We start from the raw sequence: 14,641 nt of genomic DNA, 5'->3' as shown, positions 1-14,641 counted from the left end.
TCTGTCTCTGTCTCTCGCTCTCTCTCTTTTTTTTTTATTTGCCTTGAAAGCACTGGGTTTTAACAACATTGCAAACATTCTCACCCACATCACTTGGTGGTCACATGACTAAGTCCCAGTCTTAGGAGCACCGCTGTTGGTACTATGGGGAGTTTTATTGAAGGCATTCTTTTGCTCTTTCAGAGTGAGGAATGGTGTTGAGGAGGGCTAATAAAGATAAATGTAAGAAGTAATTTTATTTAACACATATTTATAGAGAGTCTCATATCTGTAAGGCAGGGGGTTAAGAGAAGCAAGATATTCTCTACTCTTATGGTTGAATGGGGCAATGAGTTATGTGTTCATTCAACAATAGCACTGTACAAGAGCCTTTGAAAATACTCTCTTCTCTGCCTATACCTTTATCTCATGTGACTCACCGTCAGTCTCTTGCCTGAGTTCATGCCCCTGCTCTGTTTTAACTTAGTGTCTCACACTTAGTGCTGTTCTAGAACTTTTTCATTCACCTCTTGATGTGCTGACTCTCTCACGGGACAGTGAGCTCCTAGAGGAGGGTGCGTACTGTATTATACCCGGTGGGGGGTACATATTGTGTTATACCCACTGTTGGGTCCTCAGTGCAGTGGACAATGTCCAGCTTCACTTGTCCCTGTTACCCAGTGGGCACTGAGTATATAATGGATGGTTATCAGGGTTCCGGAGTGTCCTAATTCATGGGAACTTTGGCATTGTGAACATTCACACATCAAAGGAAGACTTTTCAAGGAAGTATACAATATTGTAGGAAAATACTTTCATATTCATTTAAATGAAGGTGGTTACCAAGGTCATTCTCATTTATAGTTCTTTTATGCTTTTCAAGTCTTAGGAAGTGTTCCAGTTTTTAATTATACCTCATAAACAATGTAAATGCTTGTTGTTTGTAGCATTTCAAATCTTGTTCCTATTTTTTTTTTTTTTGATAGGTGGATGTGATGAAGAATGCCTATAACCAAGGACTGGAATGTGACCATGGGGAGGATGAGGGCGGAGATGATGGTGTTTCCCCAAAAGACGTTGGACACAATATCTATATCCTGGCTCATCAGGTGTCACATTTTATATCTTATATTATTGCTAATCTTATCAATTGTGTTTTGTGTCATGACTTGTTATATTTTCAAGTTCTGGTCCCATTATTTATACAATACCTGCCCCCTTGCTCTGGGCCATGGAGAGGGAAAACGTTCCCAGAATGCCCAGTTGTGTTCCCAGAGCTATGCCAAGTGTTGATTCATAAGAAAAATGATACTTGACACCAAAAACTACTGGGCCAGGAGACAGAGACAATGCCAGGTCAGAGCCTGAGAAACAGACAAACCATGACAACAAATGGAAGCTTCAAGGAGAGAGGAGGAGAGGCCAACTGAAAAGATAGAGTGTGAAATAAGGGGGGTACATTTGGTCTAATCAGGACAAACCTTGGAGATGCCTTCTGGCCTCTTTGAGTTAGAGTTTGGCATGTCAGAAGTGGCAGCCTCTAACTAGTTTCCACTAGACTTCTAACAAGGATGAGGCTAAATTTTAAAATTCCTTTGGAAGATCCATTTCTATTCTATAGTTCTTGATGAACACAGGCACTTGATAGATGTTGTGTGAGGAATTTAATTTTATTAACATGAAGATCAGCTTTAAATTTGTATCATCTAATGCAGATTTGCTTAGAAGTTAAACATTTTAAATGTACAGTGCCAATTTGATTTTGTCTGTAGCAACTCCCTCTTTTTTATGGGATACAGTCCTAACTCTGTAGACTTTCCCCAACCTGCCTTTCTAGTTATCTTCTCGCATGGTCTACCTCTCTCTCTTCCTTCTTTCCCATACAGCTTACCAGTAACTGAACACACACTGATACATATAAAGTACATGGATTTTTAAAAATTTTTCCAGTTTTATTGAGATATAAAGGACATATACAGCACTCTATCTGTTTAAAGGTGTTAAAAAGTTGCTTTTCAGACACTTCTTTCCCTTCTCTATAGAGCTGTATAAAGTATGTAAACTCAAGCGTAGTCTTCACAAAAGATTCTGGGAAGGAGTCGGATTTTAAAATATATTAACAAAAGAAGCTGCTCTGATTTTTTAAATACAGTTCAATCACTGGAAGATTTGGGGGCCTCTCATTGTATAGCAAAATGCGTATGTAGACCGGACACAGATAAGGGCAGATGGGTTATAGCTAGAAAGACAAAAGAGAATTTTAGGTATTGAGGAACTGAAAGCCAGAAGGAAGGGCACATTAAAGGAAGAACACAGAGGTTTACGAGGTAGAAAAGGTGTCATTTTAATTTTATTTTTTTAAAAAAGATTTGTTTATTTGAGAGGGAGTGAGGGAACACAAGCAGGGGGAGCAGCGGTCATAAGGAGAGGGAGAAGCAGACTCCCCGCTGAGCAGAGAGCCCGACATGCAGCTCCATCCCAGGACCCTGGGATCATGACCTGAGCCAAAGGCAGACGCTTAACCCACTGAACCACTTGGGCGTCCCAAAGCTGTCATTTTAGAGAGAAAGAGAAATTCAGGTGACAGGAATTGAGTCACTCTAGACAAGGAATGACTAAAGATTGAATGTGAGTGGAAAGAAAAAAATGTCACTGGCTGAAAACGAAAATCAAATTGGCTACTAGGAGGAAGAGAAAAATGTGATGGCCCAGCATGTGCCTGGGGAAGGAGCTATTTCAGAAGCTGTAGCATTGTGGAAGGAAAACAACAAGGAAGAGTGGGCCAGAGTGAGCAGTGAAAATTTTAGAGGAAGGAAGTAGGGGAATTCAGCCGCCCATGTTTTCTTGACTGAAACCTGGTCTCACTCTGTCTGGAGAAATGTCCCCTCTTGCACGAGTGAGCGGCGACACAAACAAGTCCTGACCTGACAGGCTTGCAGTGGGAAATGAACAACCAGCCTGGCTAAGCCAGCCTTGGAACCAGAAGAGTGGCAGATGTTTGAACCAATCACCCCCATCCGTGAAGAGGAGGTTTAAAAATGCCATCTCAGATTACCCATATAATGTGTGGAACAGTACAAATGTCAAAGTCAAAGAAGAGACTTTTCTAGGTCAGTTCATTTTTAAGCAGATGAAGTGTAAGAGTAGAGGGTACAGATTTTAGAAACAGGCTATGGAGGGTGTGGAGGAGAATGGAGAATGAGTATGAAGAATGCCAGAGCTGTCATAGCAGGAAGGATAATGATAGAAAATATAAAAATGATATAAAATATGAAAATATGAAGTTAAAAATGCAGATGGCATAAGGGGTAAATGATCTTGATGGGTTTAAATTTATGACAGTGCTTGGAGAGAAGAGATGAGATTCAAAGACAACGGTGGAGTTGTCTAAGGAGTGGGAATTCAGTAGTAAAAAAGAGGAGTAATAGGATACAATTTACTGAAACAAAGAGATTAAATCACAGATGGGAAAATGGCTTGAATGGAGAGAAACCTCTATATAGAGGTTTCTTAATTTTGCAAAACCAAATCGTTGAAAAAGCAGTAGTTTGTAGAGCTGGGATTGTACAACACTGAGATACATGAGTAAGCCAGACGGAGTATAGGGAAGAGGGAAATTCTGAATGGCTGAACACTCTAAGCCTTGGGATTCAGTTGTAAGAGTAACTATGAAATGAGAGTAAGTGTGCGTTCTTTGAGGAACTCAAAAACGGGATAGGAGTGGCAGAATATATAAAACGGTATATGTAACTGTGTAGCGTTAAGCAACTGTCTGCTTATTTTCTTAGAGTGACACAGAACATTGTTACCTTCTTACTTTTTAAGGTATTCTCTTGGGTGACTCCTCCCACTATTGTGTGTGTGTGTGTGTGAAAGAGAGAGAGAGAGAGAGAGAAACTCAGTTTTCACTCAGAGAAGAGAGCCCACTGTGCTTTTTTCATCTTTCCACAAGTGACTCCTTTGGGGTTCTCTAGGCTGGCATGTTACATTGGTTTCTTGGGAGGCCAGCCATGGTTGCTGAGTATCTTATGAATCTGCTGTCCAAGCAACAACCACACCAAAGAGGAGGGGTCATGTGCTTTGCTTTCAGGAGAAGCCAGGTAGGAGTGCTCCAAGGGTTTGGTTGAACCCCGCTTTTGCTGCTTTCACTGTGGGTATGGAATTATTTGTCCCCTGAATGCTGATGACCATGCAGATTGGTTTCTGCCTTTGCACAGTTCAGTAATTCCAAAACCAAGGTTCAACTTCCTCCTTGTTTTACTATAATCATCTTTTGTACAGACAGTTTATTTTCGTGCTCTCAGACTTTCAATTTTTGTTGTTGTTCTTTTCATGGTAGTGAGGTAGTTCTGCTTTTTCTACTGTGACATCCCTTTTAGCCCTTCCTGTGGCTGGTGTTACAAGAAACAAATAATGCTTCTTTCTTGTAAGTGTCTTGTCTGATCTACATAAAACTATAAATACATCAAAAAGGGAATTTCTTAAGTTCTACTACTATGGGGCGTGCAGAACATTTCCTGAAAATTCAGCTAGGGGTCCTTTTGGATTTTCTGCCATCCACATGTTCTCCTTCCATATCTCTGCCTTGTCTTTCTGCTGTGGGCTTCTTCTTTTATATTTTGCCTTCTTACTGTTCCTTCTCCTCTTTATTCCTGCCTTTCTGTAGAATAGTCACTGCCTACAATCTAGGACATTCTTCAGTACTTTGTATGCACTTACCATGTATTAAACCATATTGTTTTTCTGGTCCCATGTAGCAATTGCTGTTTTTCCATCTGAAAAACTTGATCCCCCTCTAGCTTTATTGAGATATAATTAACACATAACATTTATAAATTTAAGGTGTATAATGTGTTGGTTTGACGTATTTATATGTTGCAAAAGGATTAACCACCATTAGCTTCATCCCATTGCATCATTATTTCCTTTTTGGTGAGAACATTTAAGATACAGTCTCTTGGCAACATTCACTGTATGGGATTACAGGAGTATTTGCTATAGTCACCATGCTGCACCTTAGATCCCCAGAATTTGTTACTCTTATAACTGGAAGCATATACATTTTAACCAACATCTCCCCATTTCTCCCAGCCTTCAGCCCCCTAGTAACCATCATTCTACTCTCTGTTTCTCTGGCTTCCACATTTTTAGATTCCACATATAAAAGATCATATGATATTTCTCTTTCTCTGACTTATTTCACTTAGTGTAATGGACCTCAAGTTCCATCCAAGTTGTTGCAAACGGCAGGAACTCCTTCTTTCTCATGGCTAAGTAATATTCCATATTGTGTGTCTATATATACACACCACATCTTCGTTATGCTTCATCCCTTGATGGACACTTGGATTGTTTCCATATCTTGACTATTGTGAATAAGTCTTCAGTGAACATGTAGGACCCTTTAGTTCAATACCTACTAGAATTAAGATGTATATGGAGAAAAGTATAAATGAACAAGCCTTTGGAAATCAGAAATGACCCTAACCCCTGGCTCATAAGGCAAGAAAGGATGGATCACTTTAACTGGCTATGTGAAATTATTTTTAATATACAGTTTTTAAAAATTTTCATGAGTGTTTCCCTATGTCACTAAATGGTCTTGGAAACATAATTTTACTGTCTGCATAATCATTCATTATTTGAATGTGCCGTAATTTATTTAAGCACTCCTATTGTTGGACATTAGGTTTCTAATGTTTTTGATATTATAAATTATGCTGTGATTAGCATCCTTATACATTAATCTTTGTCTGCTACACTGATTACTTCCCTAGGATAAATTCCAAGAAGTTTAATTACTAGGTCACAGGTAGTAACTATTTTATGGTTTGATGCATATCATAAAATTGTTATCATAAAATTCCAAATGTGTGATGGTACTAATCTTACTCAATCCTAAAATTACTATCATTTAAAAAAAAATTTGCCAAACTTACAGTGTTTGGAACATAGTGACCACTTCACCACCATTTGTTAAATGAATCAATGAATTATAGTTGAAAGGTGATCTCACTTTATTTTTTTTTTAAAGATTTTATTTATTTATTTGACAGACAGAGATCACAAGCAGGCAGAGAGGCAGACAGAGAGGGGGGAGCATCTCTACATGCTGAGCAGAGAGCCTGATGCGGGGCTCGATCCCAGGACCCCAGGATCATGACCTGAGCCGAAGGCAGAGGCTCCAACTCACTGAGCCACCCAGGCGCCCCAGGGATCTAATTTTAATTCACACTTTTTGGATTACCAATAAAATGGACTCTTTTTTTTTGAGAGAGAGAGAGTGAGAGAGTGGGGGAAGGGGCAAAGGGAGAGAATCTCAAGCAGACTCCCCACTGAGGCAGAACCCAACATGGGGCTTGATCTCATGACCCATGAAATCATGACCTGGGCTGAAACCAGTGCTCAGCTGCTCAACTGACTAAACCACACAGACTAAACCACACAGGTCCAAATGGACCCTCTTTTCATGTTATTTAGTGTTACTTTTTTTTTTTGTGAATTGAAAATGTGTTTCTCCATTCTTCTGACAGGGTTCATTTTGTGTTTGTGAATTTTAATTAACAGTAACAAATCTTAGTCATAGTAGCTATATCTACTTCTTCCTGATTAATAGCTTCTTAATGTTTTAATGATAGGTTTCTTCTTCCCGTTGAGATCTCTTAAACACTCACTTCGATTTTCTTCTGGTGTATAATGAATTAAGTTAAGTATTTGACTATATAATCTTCCCATGCCATAATGCAGAAATAATAAAAAAGCAATTTCTGAGGTTAAGCTATCTCTGAGGGTATAGCCCCAGATTTAGTAATAAGAGGAGTTTATAAGGGCAGGGTTTATAGGAGTCACATGAATGTGATATAGAGCATGGGTCATAGAGAGAGCTTTAGCAGAATAGGTCAGGGCCAACTCCAGACCATCTTCAGGGTCAGACTGGGCATGTGAGTGAGCACTGGGGGAGCAGGTGAGCCTGGGACAGCCTGGTGATCCTCTTCCAAAGCAGGCAGCCTTTACTCACATCTGCTAACTTTCCAATTCAGATTATAGACCCGAGATTTCCACTTCTTTCAATATTTCAAAAGAAACCTGAATTCTGAAATTTTTTAAAAATGTAAGCTCTCTTAATTTTTAAATGTTGACAGTTCATTTGGTATTTTTAAAGACACTGAGCAGTCCAAGCAGAACTCAGCAGCAAGTGGAATGTTGCCCACGATCCATAGTTTGCCACTTTAGAGACTAGAGGATCCAAATTTCTCATTGATTCTTTATTCAATTCCATGAATTTTTTGAGTGTCTGCTAGATGCCAGGCTCTGGGCTGGATATTAGGAGTACGGCTGTGAAGAATAATGGGAGATCAGCTCCCAGGGAATTTACATTGTGACTGGGAGCAACGATGAGTAGACAGACCAGACAGACAGCAGAGAGTGTTACAAGCCGTGCAGTGAGTGAGAACAGGGTGTGAGGAAAGGCAGTTCTGGAATGCTAGTGTAGACTGCTGATCCGGAGGGATTTCTCTGAGGAGCTGAAATTGAGGCTTGCTCTGAGTGAGCAAGTAAATGCCGGGAGTATGAAATGGAGAGATATGGGGGGACATCCCAGAGAATGGCTCGAAAGTGTCAATGAACTTGGCATGTTTAGAGAAACAAAAGACCTGTGTAGCTAGACCTTCAACCAGCCGTTAACACTCGAATATTGTAATAATCATATAAATGCACCTGAGGCTCATTTATTATAAGATAGTCATTCAAGAACACTTATATTAGGCATTGTTTCAGTTGCTAAAATGGAAAGATGAATAAAGATGCTATCCTGAAGCTCATAATAATAGGCTTTTGTTAAAATAGAGGTAGGCATGAGATGCATGTTCCTAGGAGTCAGGAGAGGATTCATGGAAGCGGTGATACTTGAACTGAATCTCGAAGGATAGAAGGAGGGGCGGGGAGCACATTCCATCAGAGGCAACAACTTCAGTGTTTTAGAGAAAGGAACTTCTTTTGAGAATATTGATAGGGTTCTTGTGTGGTATCTGTTGATGTCTTCATGTGAAATGAATTATAATAATTTATATTAAATCAACATCTTTGATAACTGTGAAGACCTCTAATAAATGTTGCTTGAATGAAATAAGTGAAAGAATGAAAAATGGAGAAATGAATGACTAGGACATGACATACTCTAAAACTTTAGTATTTTTAATTTCAGTATTATAACAAAAAAGCTGAATACAGATAATTTCTTGTTATCATCATGGTCAAAATTAATGATAATTTTTTCCACTGGCGTGTAAATTCTATGTGCATAGACACAATTTGTTTTTTTGGTCCCATGCCAACTATGTACTTTAGCATATAGTAGACACTCAAGAAGAGTCTGGGGAATAATTTCCTACGAAAATTCATGCAGGCTGATAATATTTTCATGTAATACAGGTACTGGGTAAGATTAAGAGCGTCCTACCACACTGGTATTAGCATGCTGGCAGTCAAGGATCTCATTCATTTCCTATGGGCTTTTTAATTTTGTAGAGCACTCTTTACCAATCATGTCAGCAAATCCTACATAGAGTCCTGTACTATCTCCCTCATCCGAAGCACTTCTTTTTTTTTTACTTTTGTTCATGATGCCACCTCTAAACTAATAAAATACCTCCTCCTTTTCTTAAAACTCCTGTTAGTACTTCCTTCATTTTTCTGGGATCCAAAATGAGACTGACTTACCCCATTTCTTAGATGAATTCCAACCAATGATCTCTTCTTTGTATTGAATTCTTACATCTGTCATGTTCACCCAAAACTGCATACATACATACTTTCACAACAGTTTATGCTGTATAACATCCTAGAATTGTTCTTTGTTTCATGTGTATAGGACTTGGCTACTTAATTAATAGTAGATTGTCCAAATTTGAGCATCCATGAGGCCTCATTTAAAAAAAAAAAAAACACCAAAAAAAGGGAAACTTTCCACAAAGAAGAGTATCTTGGGGAAAAAATACTTGACATAATAGATTTAAATCCTCTAATGGGCACCTACATATCTTTCACCAAGCAACAAAGAATCTTTGGATGACTGCCATTTATATGACCGCTCAAATTCATGGTTAATGGGAGCAATAAAAAATGCAATCCAGGAAATGGATTGAAATTGGACTCTGTAATTGTTAGTTTGGTATAAAGATCATGAAGCCAAGTTTAGTGGAAGCAATTATTTTTCTGCTTAACATTTCATGTTTGGTAGATATATATTTATTTCTGAGTGACATAATTGTTAGAGCATCAATCTGAATTCTAGCAACTTAGAAGGCCTTTGCTGTGTCTTTGGCTCCTCCTTATGTCGGCTCTGATTTCAACTTTATCCACTGAATTAAAAGTCTCTTAGGAGAACTAGAGATATCTGGCAGGGAGGCTTTTACATATTTTTTTTTTTCCATACAGAAAAATACATAGTATTTCCTAACCTATTTTAGACACTTGGGTTGTTACCCTGTCCGGAGTGGAAGCCGGTATCTCTTTCTTTCCCTTCAGGAGAGAGAGAAAGCACAGGAGGAATAGCCATTGTGTTTTAAGGATGAGGAGTCCTTTTGTTATGTTATGCTGATGGAATTTGCTTGGTGTCCTGAGGGTCCTCATTCATCCATTTTCTTTTCCTTAAGAATTTAATCTCATAGCTGCGATTGCTTGAGCTATGTTCATTTTAAGGGATATGCATATACATACTCTAAATAGCTAAATTTTAATTTATACTGAAGTGGTATGAAGTGTATATATTACTCAGACTACTTAAAATGTTTTCCTTAGAGACTTCGCTACTCACCTCTTTGGGGCTTCTATTTTCTTATGCTAATATATAGTAATCAGCATTGCTTCATTTACTTTATTTGTAGAAACAGAAGGATGGGTTTGTAATTGGATACATAACTTCCATCTTTAATATCTTTGAAGGGTTTTAACTAACTTACAATTACTTCATCTTTATTATTGCTTGTAGTGCAGAAAGTAGAAAACACAGCTGGGTTTTTCAGCTCCCAGAAGCACTTGTAGCTCCGTAACATGTTGGCTAGAATATTGTACAAACAGCTTAGCTGTTATTCACCCTTGCACCCTGTGTTTTCTCCATGAGCCAATGACGTCACTCAATCTCTGACTTCAGCTTCCTCCTTCAGCTTCCTCATCTACAAAAATATGAGGGGTATCCATCAACTGTGCTTTCAGAGTAAACTTTCAGAGACTTTTATGGACTCTAGAGTAGTTGGACCATGATGGCCCCTTTACTAGTTTAGGTTGTGTTTTAAATAAAGAGACACTAACCAGCTATTGGATATTTTTGTATTTATGTATACCTTACCTACTTATGAAAGGAATTTGAGGTTGAGTAAGAAATGCACTTGTAAAATTAGACTGTTAGAATTCAAGATCAAAAGCCTTAGAAGGAAAAGGAATCAAAGTATGCTAAGAGTCTCAGCTAATATTCTTACTGTTCATCGGTAGGACTCAGAGTGAAAAATTATGGGCAAGACTACTAATATCTGTACTATTCATTCATAATCATCTTTTTGTCAGTACTTACTTCTAAAAGGGATCCATGGAAGGAAGGGAATAGCAGGGTAGACAATGTTTTCTAACAGCTCTGCACAACACACCAGATTGAAAAAAAATGCACAGAGCTTTTTTTCAGTCCTTGGGGGTGAATAGGGTTCAGTATTTCTGAGTTATAATCAAAAGCGAGTATCGATAAATATGAAGTATGAGGAGTACGGTAGTCATTGTGAAAATAGGTATGTAAGGTCACTTCCTAGGGAGATTTGGATAATGTAGAAACTTGCCAATATGTGAACTTAGTTGAAAAAAACTCTCTCAATATCAAGAGATTATCTTTCTAAAATCTCAGAAAATAGACTTAATGGCCAGCTATGTGAAAAAACAAAACAAACAAACAAACAAAAAGCAAAAAACTACTGTTAATCTTGACAACAGATATGTAGAGAGATACAGGCAGTTAAAGGAACTTTGCCCGAAAACTTAATATAACTGCAAATTTTCTTTTCTAAAAGAAATAAGAAACCCAGGATCAACTCTTTTCCCCCCATCAAAAGATATTTTTCTTTGTTGCCTTCACAAAGCAATTTGAGTTAATAAAATAGATGGTTATTAACTAATGTTACTCTGAGCATTAATTATTCTGTGTTTCTTGGCAACCAAGGCAAAAACAAAAACAAAAACAAAAAAAACCACTCATATTGATTATTAGTGAAGCACAAAATTTCTTTGTACTTTATTTGAAGAGGAATTTATTGAGGAAACTCTTATGAGGTAATATTAATTAATGGTGTTATAACAAGTTAAGATTAGTAGGCCTTCCTCACTAATATAATTTAGAAATAAAAATTGCCTATTAGACACCAGATTTAAAAAACAAAAAACAAAAAACAACCTTGTTGTATCCTGTTGCCATGCATTCTCTGTGGTAAAAAAGGTAAGCAGATTTTCAATTAAAATTTTAACATAATGTAAAGGTTGAAAATTTTCTCAACAAACATTTCTGCTCATTCTTCCAGCATCTACATAGAGCCTGGCGCCTAGAAAGTGCTCCCTAAATGTTTAGAAAGACTCATCAGAATTACTCTCGTGACTTTCCCCAGCTACACTCATTCTTTTTTTTTTTCTTTAAGATTTTATTTATTTATTTGACAGACAGAGATCGCAAGCAGGCAGAGAGAGAGGAGAAAGCAGGCTCCCCGCGGAGCAGAGATCCCGATGTGGGGCTCGATCCCAGGACCCCGGGATCATGACCTGAGCTGAAGGCAGAGGCTTTATCCCTGAGCCACCCAGGCACCCCAGCTAAACTCATTCTTAATTCATTCTTTATTCAGAGTCTATTTATTGGTTACCTATGAGAGCCACGCTCCTCTCCCAGTGCTGGGGATCAAGTACTGCACGACACACCCAAACCCCTCCCCTGGATGAGTTTACATTCTCATGGGGAAGTCTCCCTCCTTGTGATCACATTATTTGCTCCTTCTGGGGTCAGCTATTCCAGAGACACGTTTGTGCCACCAACATGAAGATGAAGGTGTGGAAATGAGATAGAGTCTCTAACCTTCAGGAAATTTACCATTTATTACAGGGACTCAGAAAAACAGTCACAGTGTGCCAAGCCCTGTGGAAGATGTATGTCTGGGGTGCTCTGGGGTCTTGGGTTAAGAGTGGGCCTAGGAAAGTGAGCTTATGACAGAGACAAGAGAGAAGAGAGTCAGGGGAAGAGAATATATGCGATCATTCCGTACTTGCTCTGTACTCAAGCATGCAAATCTGTTTCTCTAAAACCCCTAATCCACTGGACCATAACTCGGCTCCCTTTTATACCAGAACTTCTCAAAAGATGATACACAAGTTGCAATTTCCAATTCTTCTCTTTCTCTTCTCTCTTGAATTCATCCCTGCTGGATTTTCATCCTTAGCACGACACCAAAACAGCTCCCAGTGAGGTCACCAGTGACTGCTCTCTTGCTAAAACTGATTATTCCCATTCCTCATCATATTTGACCTGTCTCTAACATTTGAAACAGCCGGTCACTCTCTTCTTCTGGAACTACTTCCTTCCCTCAGACTTCACATCACACAGTCTCTCGGACTTTATTCTTCCTTATGGGCCCCTTCTCAATTTCTTTCACTGGTTCCTGTTCCTTTTTTCTGCTTCTATCAGAAGTGTTCTAGTCAGCGTGTTCTAGGATTCATTCCATAGATCTCTTGTTTCCTCAATTGACACTCCCGAGATAATCTCATTCAGTCACATGACTTTAAACACCAGCTGTACCACAATAAGTCCCAAATTTATATCTTCAGCGTGGGCCTCTCTTCTGAACACTGGACTGGTACATCCAACTGTTTGTTTGATATCTGCATTTAAATGTGTTTGTAGGCACCTCACACTTTATATATCCATCATGGAACTCTTGATTTTCCCACTGTTTTTCCAAGCTGGATACCAATCCAAACCCTCTGACTCCAGAACCCAAGCTCCTTACCATTTCTTTAACCCAAGTCTGTTCCCGGGCGCTCACACTGCACACTCTGCTTACCTGTATCCCTGAGTTTTTGTGACCTACTTAGTTGTTTGTCTTCTCTGCTAGACTTCAAACTGAGTAAAGGCAGGAGTCACGTTTTATTCATGAATGGGTTGCCTAGTGCATAATCCTTGTGTTTGATACAGTAAATTCTTCTGAGTGAGTAAGTGAGTAAATGAGCAAATATTATAGTCAACATGTGAGTGTCAGAGATGACTAGAAAGGAAATAGGTTAATCTTGGCTGGAGTTGTGGCAATGGACTTGGTGAAGGGGCTGACATTTTAGGTGAATATTATGTATTGATGAGATTTAGATTAGTGGACAAAAGAGAGGGAGGCCTCTCCATCATAGGGAAAGACTGAGCATAAGCCAAGGTGATAGTCACTATGATATGTGTGGGGGGGGTTACGTGCTCTGGGACATTATCTTAAAGGGACCGAGAAAACAAGAGTGGTGCAGATGTGGGAGGCAGCTGTGGAGGACATATCTTACCAAATTTTAAGGGGCTCCTGGGACCAAAAAATATTTCAGTTTATTGAAATGTTACTTAGCAGAGTTTTCTGCTAAACTGTTCCTTAGGGTACTTAGTTCTTCTTTATGTTGCCCTAAAATTAATGAGACATTAATGATTTTGTAGAATGCTAAAACAATAACACAAAAACAAATGGCACTGAAATCTGCTTTAGAAGGTATCCAGCAACTCAAAAGCATTATTACAGGACTTTAAAAGATCTTTTAATGGTTGTACTTTTTATTCATGCACTAATTCATGCCCTGACATTATTAAGCAAGTATTTAAAGATAAATCAATGAAAAACAAACCATGAGAAAATATAATTAGTAAACACATAAGCCAATATAAAAACACAATGTCAAAGCATTAAGTAATATTCTGGGCTTGTGTTTGTTTGTGTGTGTGCTTGTATGTATCTGCCTATGTGTATTGATTAACTTGTTTTTCTAGCTAAAACATAAGTGTAAGAAAGACATACCATAACTGACACTTTATTCTGAAGACGCATTGTAGAAGTATGAGGTCGGATGACAGGGTAGAGCGATCCAAGTAATATTTTCTAGTCAACAGATCCAGTGCCAGAAGATTTAGCTAGTGTAAGAAAATAATTTTTTTTTTTTTTTTTTAAATTTAAGAGCTGAGAGAGTCATGGGGGTATGGGAATCTTCCGAGCAACACAGTGTGCTTGTTCAGCATTTGTGTTTTGTGGCCAGAATTTTTGTTGTGCATTTTGAATTTCAGAATTTCTTACAGAGGCACAGAAAAATGACAGGCCATTGTAGCAAAATAAAATCTGGAAGATCAGCTGTTGAATTAAAAAGTCAAGTTTCAGAAAGGGAAATAGTTATCCCCAGCCAGACCAAAAAAGTCCCCCTTCTATATCACAACCAAGTAGTTATGTGAAATTATACATTAGGGGAAAGTTCTGGAAAGTCCCTTGTGGAGATTTATGTTATTAATGAAATAAAAATCATTTTTAGAGATATAAAGTTGGTTGGTTCAAAAACCATCTTCTGGAAATCTATGTGCATGTATGTAGCTATGTATCTTTCTGTGTAGTTGTCATTTCCACATCTGGTTGAT

General features: G+C 38.4%; 1 protein-coding gene across 1 annotated transcript in view; it reads left to right on the top strand.

Annotated features, from left to right (window-relative positions):
• The window catches only part of ITPR2 (inositol 1,4,5-trisphosphate receptor type 2), a 502,139-nt gene that overhangs the window by 357,716 nt on the left and 129,782 nt on the right, over positions 1–14,641 (top strand). The window contains exon 45 of the mRNA XM_059185826.1: positions 966–1,088. Coding sequence (XP_059041809.1) covers positions 966–1,088 — 123 coding nt within the window. The remainder of the gene's footprint in view (positions 1–965; positions 1,089–14,641) is intronic.

This window comes from Mustela lutreola, chromosome 8 (assembly GCF_030435805.1).
Source record: "Mustela lutreola isolate mMusLut2 chromosome 8, mMusLut2.pri, whole genome shotgun sequence".
Classification (NCBI taxonomy): Eukaryota; Metazoa; Chordata; class Mammalia; order Carnivora; family Mustelidae; genus Mustela; species Mustela lutreola.
The sequence above is the reverse complement of the archived record's forward strand: the minus strand, read 5'-3'. Positions and strand labels throughout refer to the sequence as shown.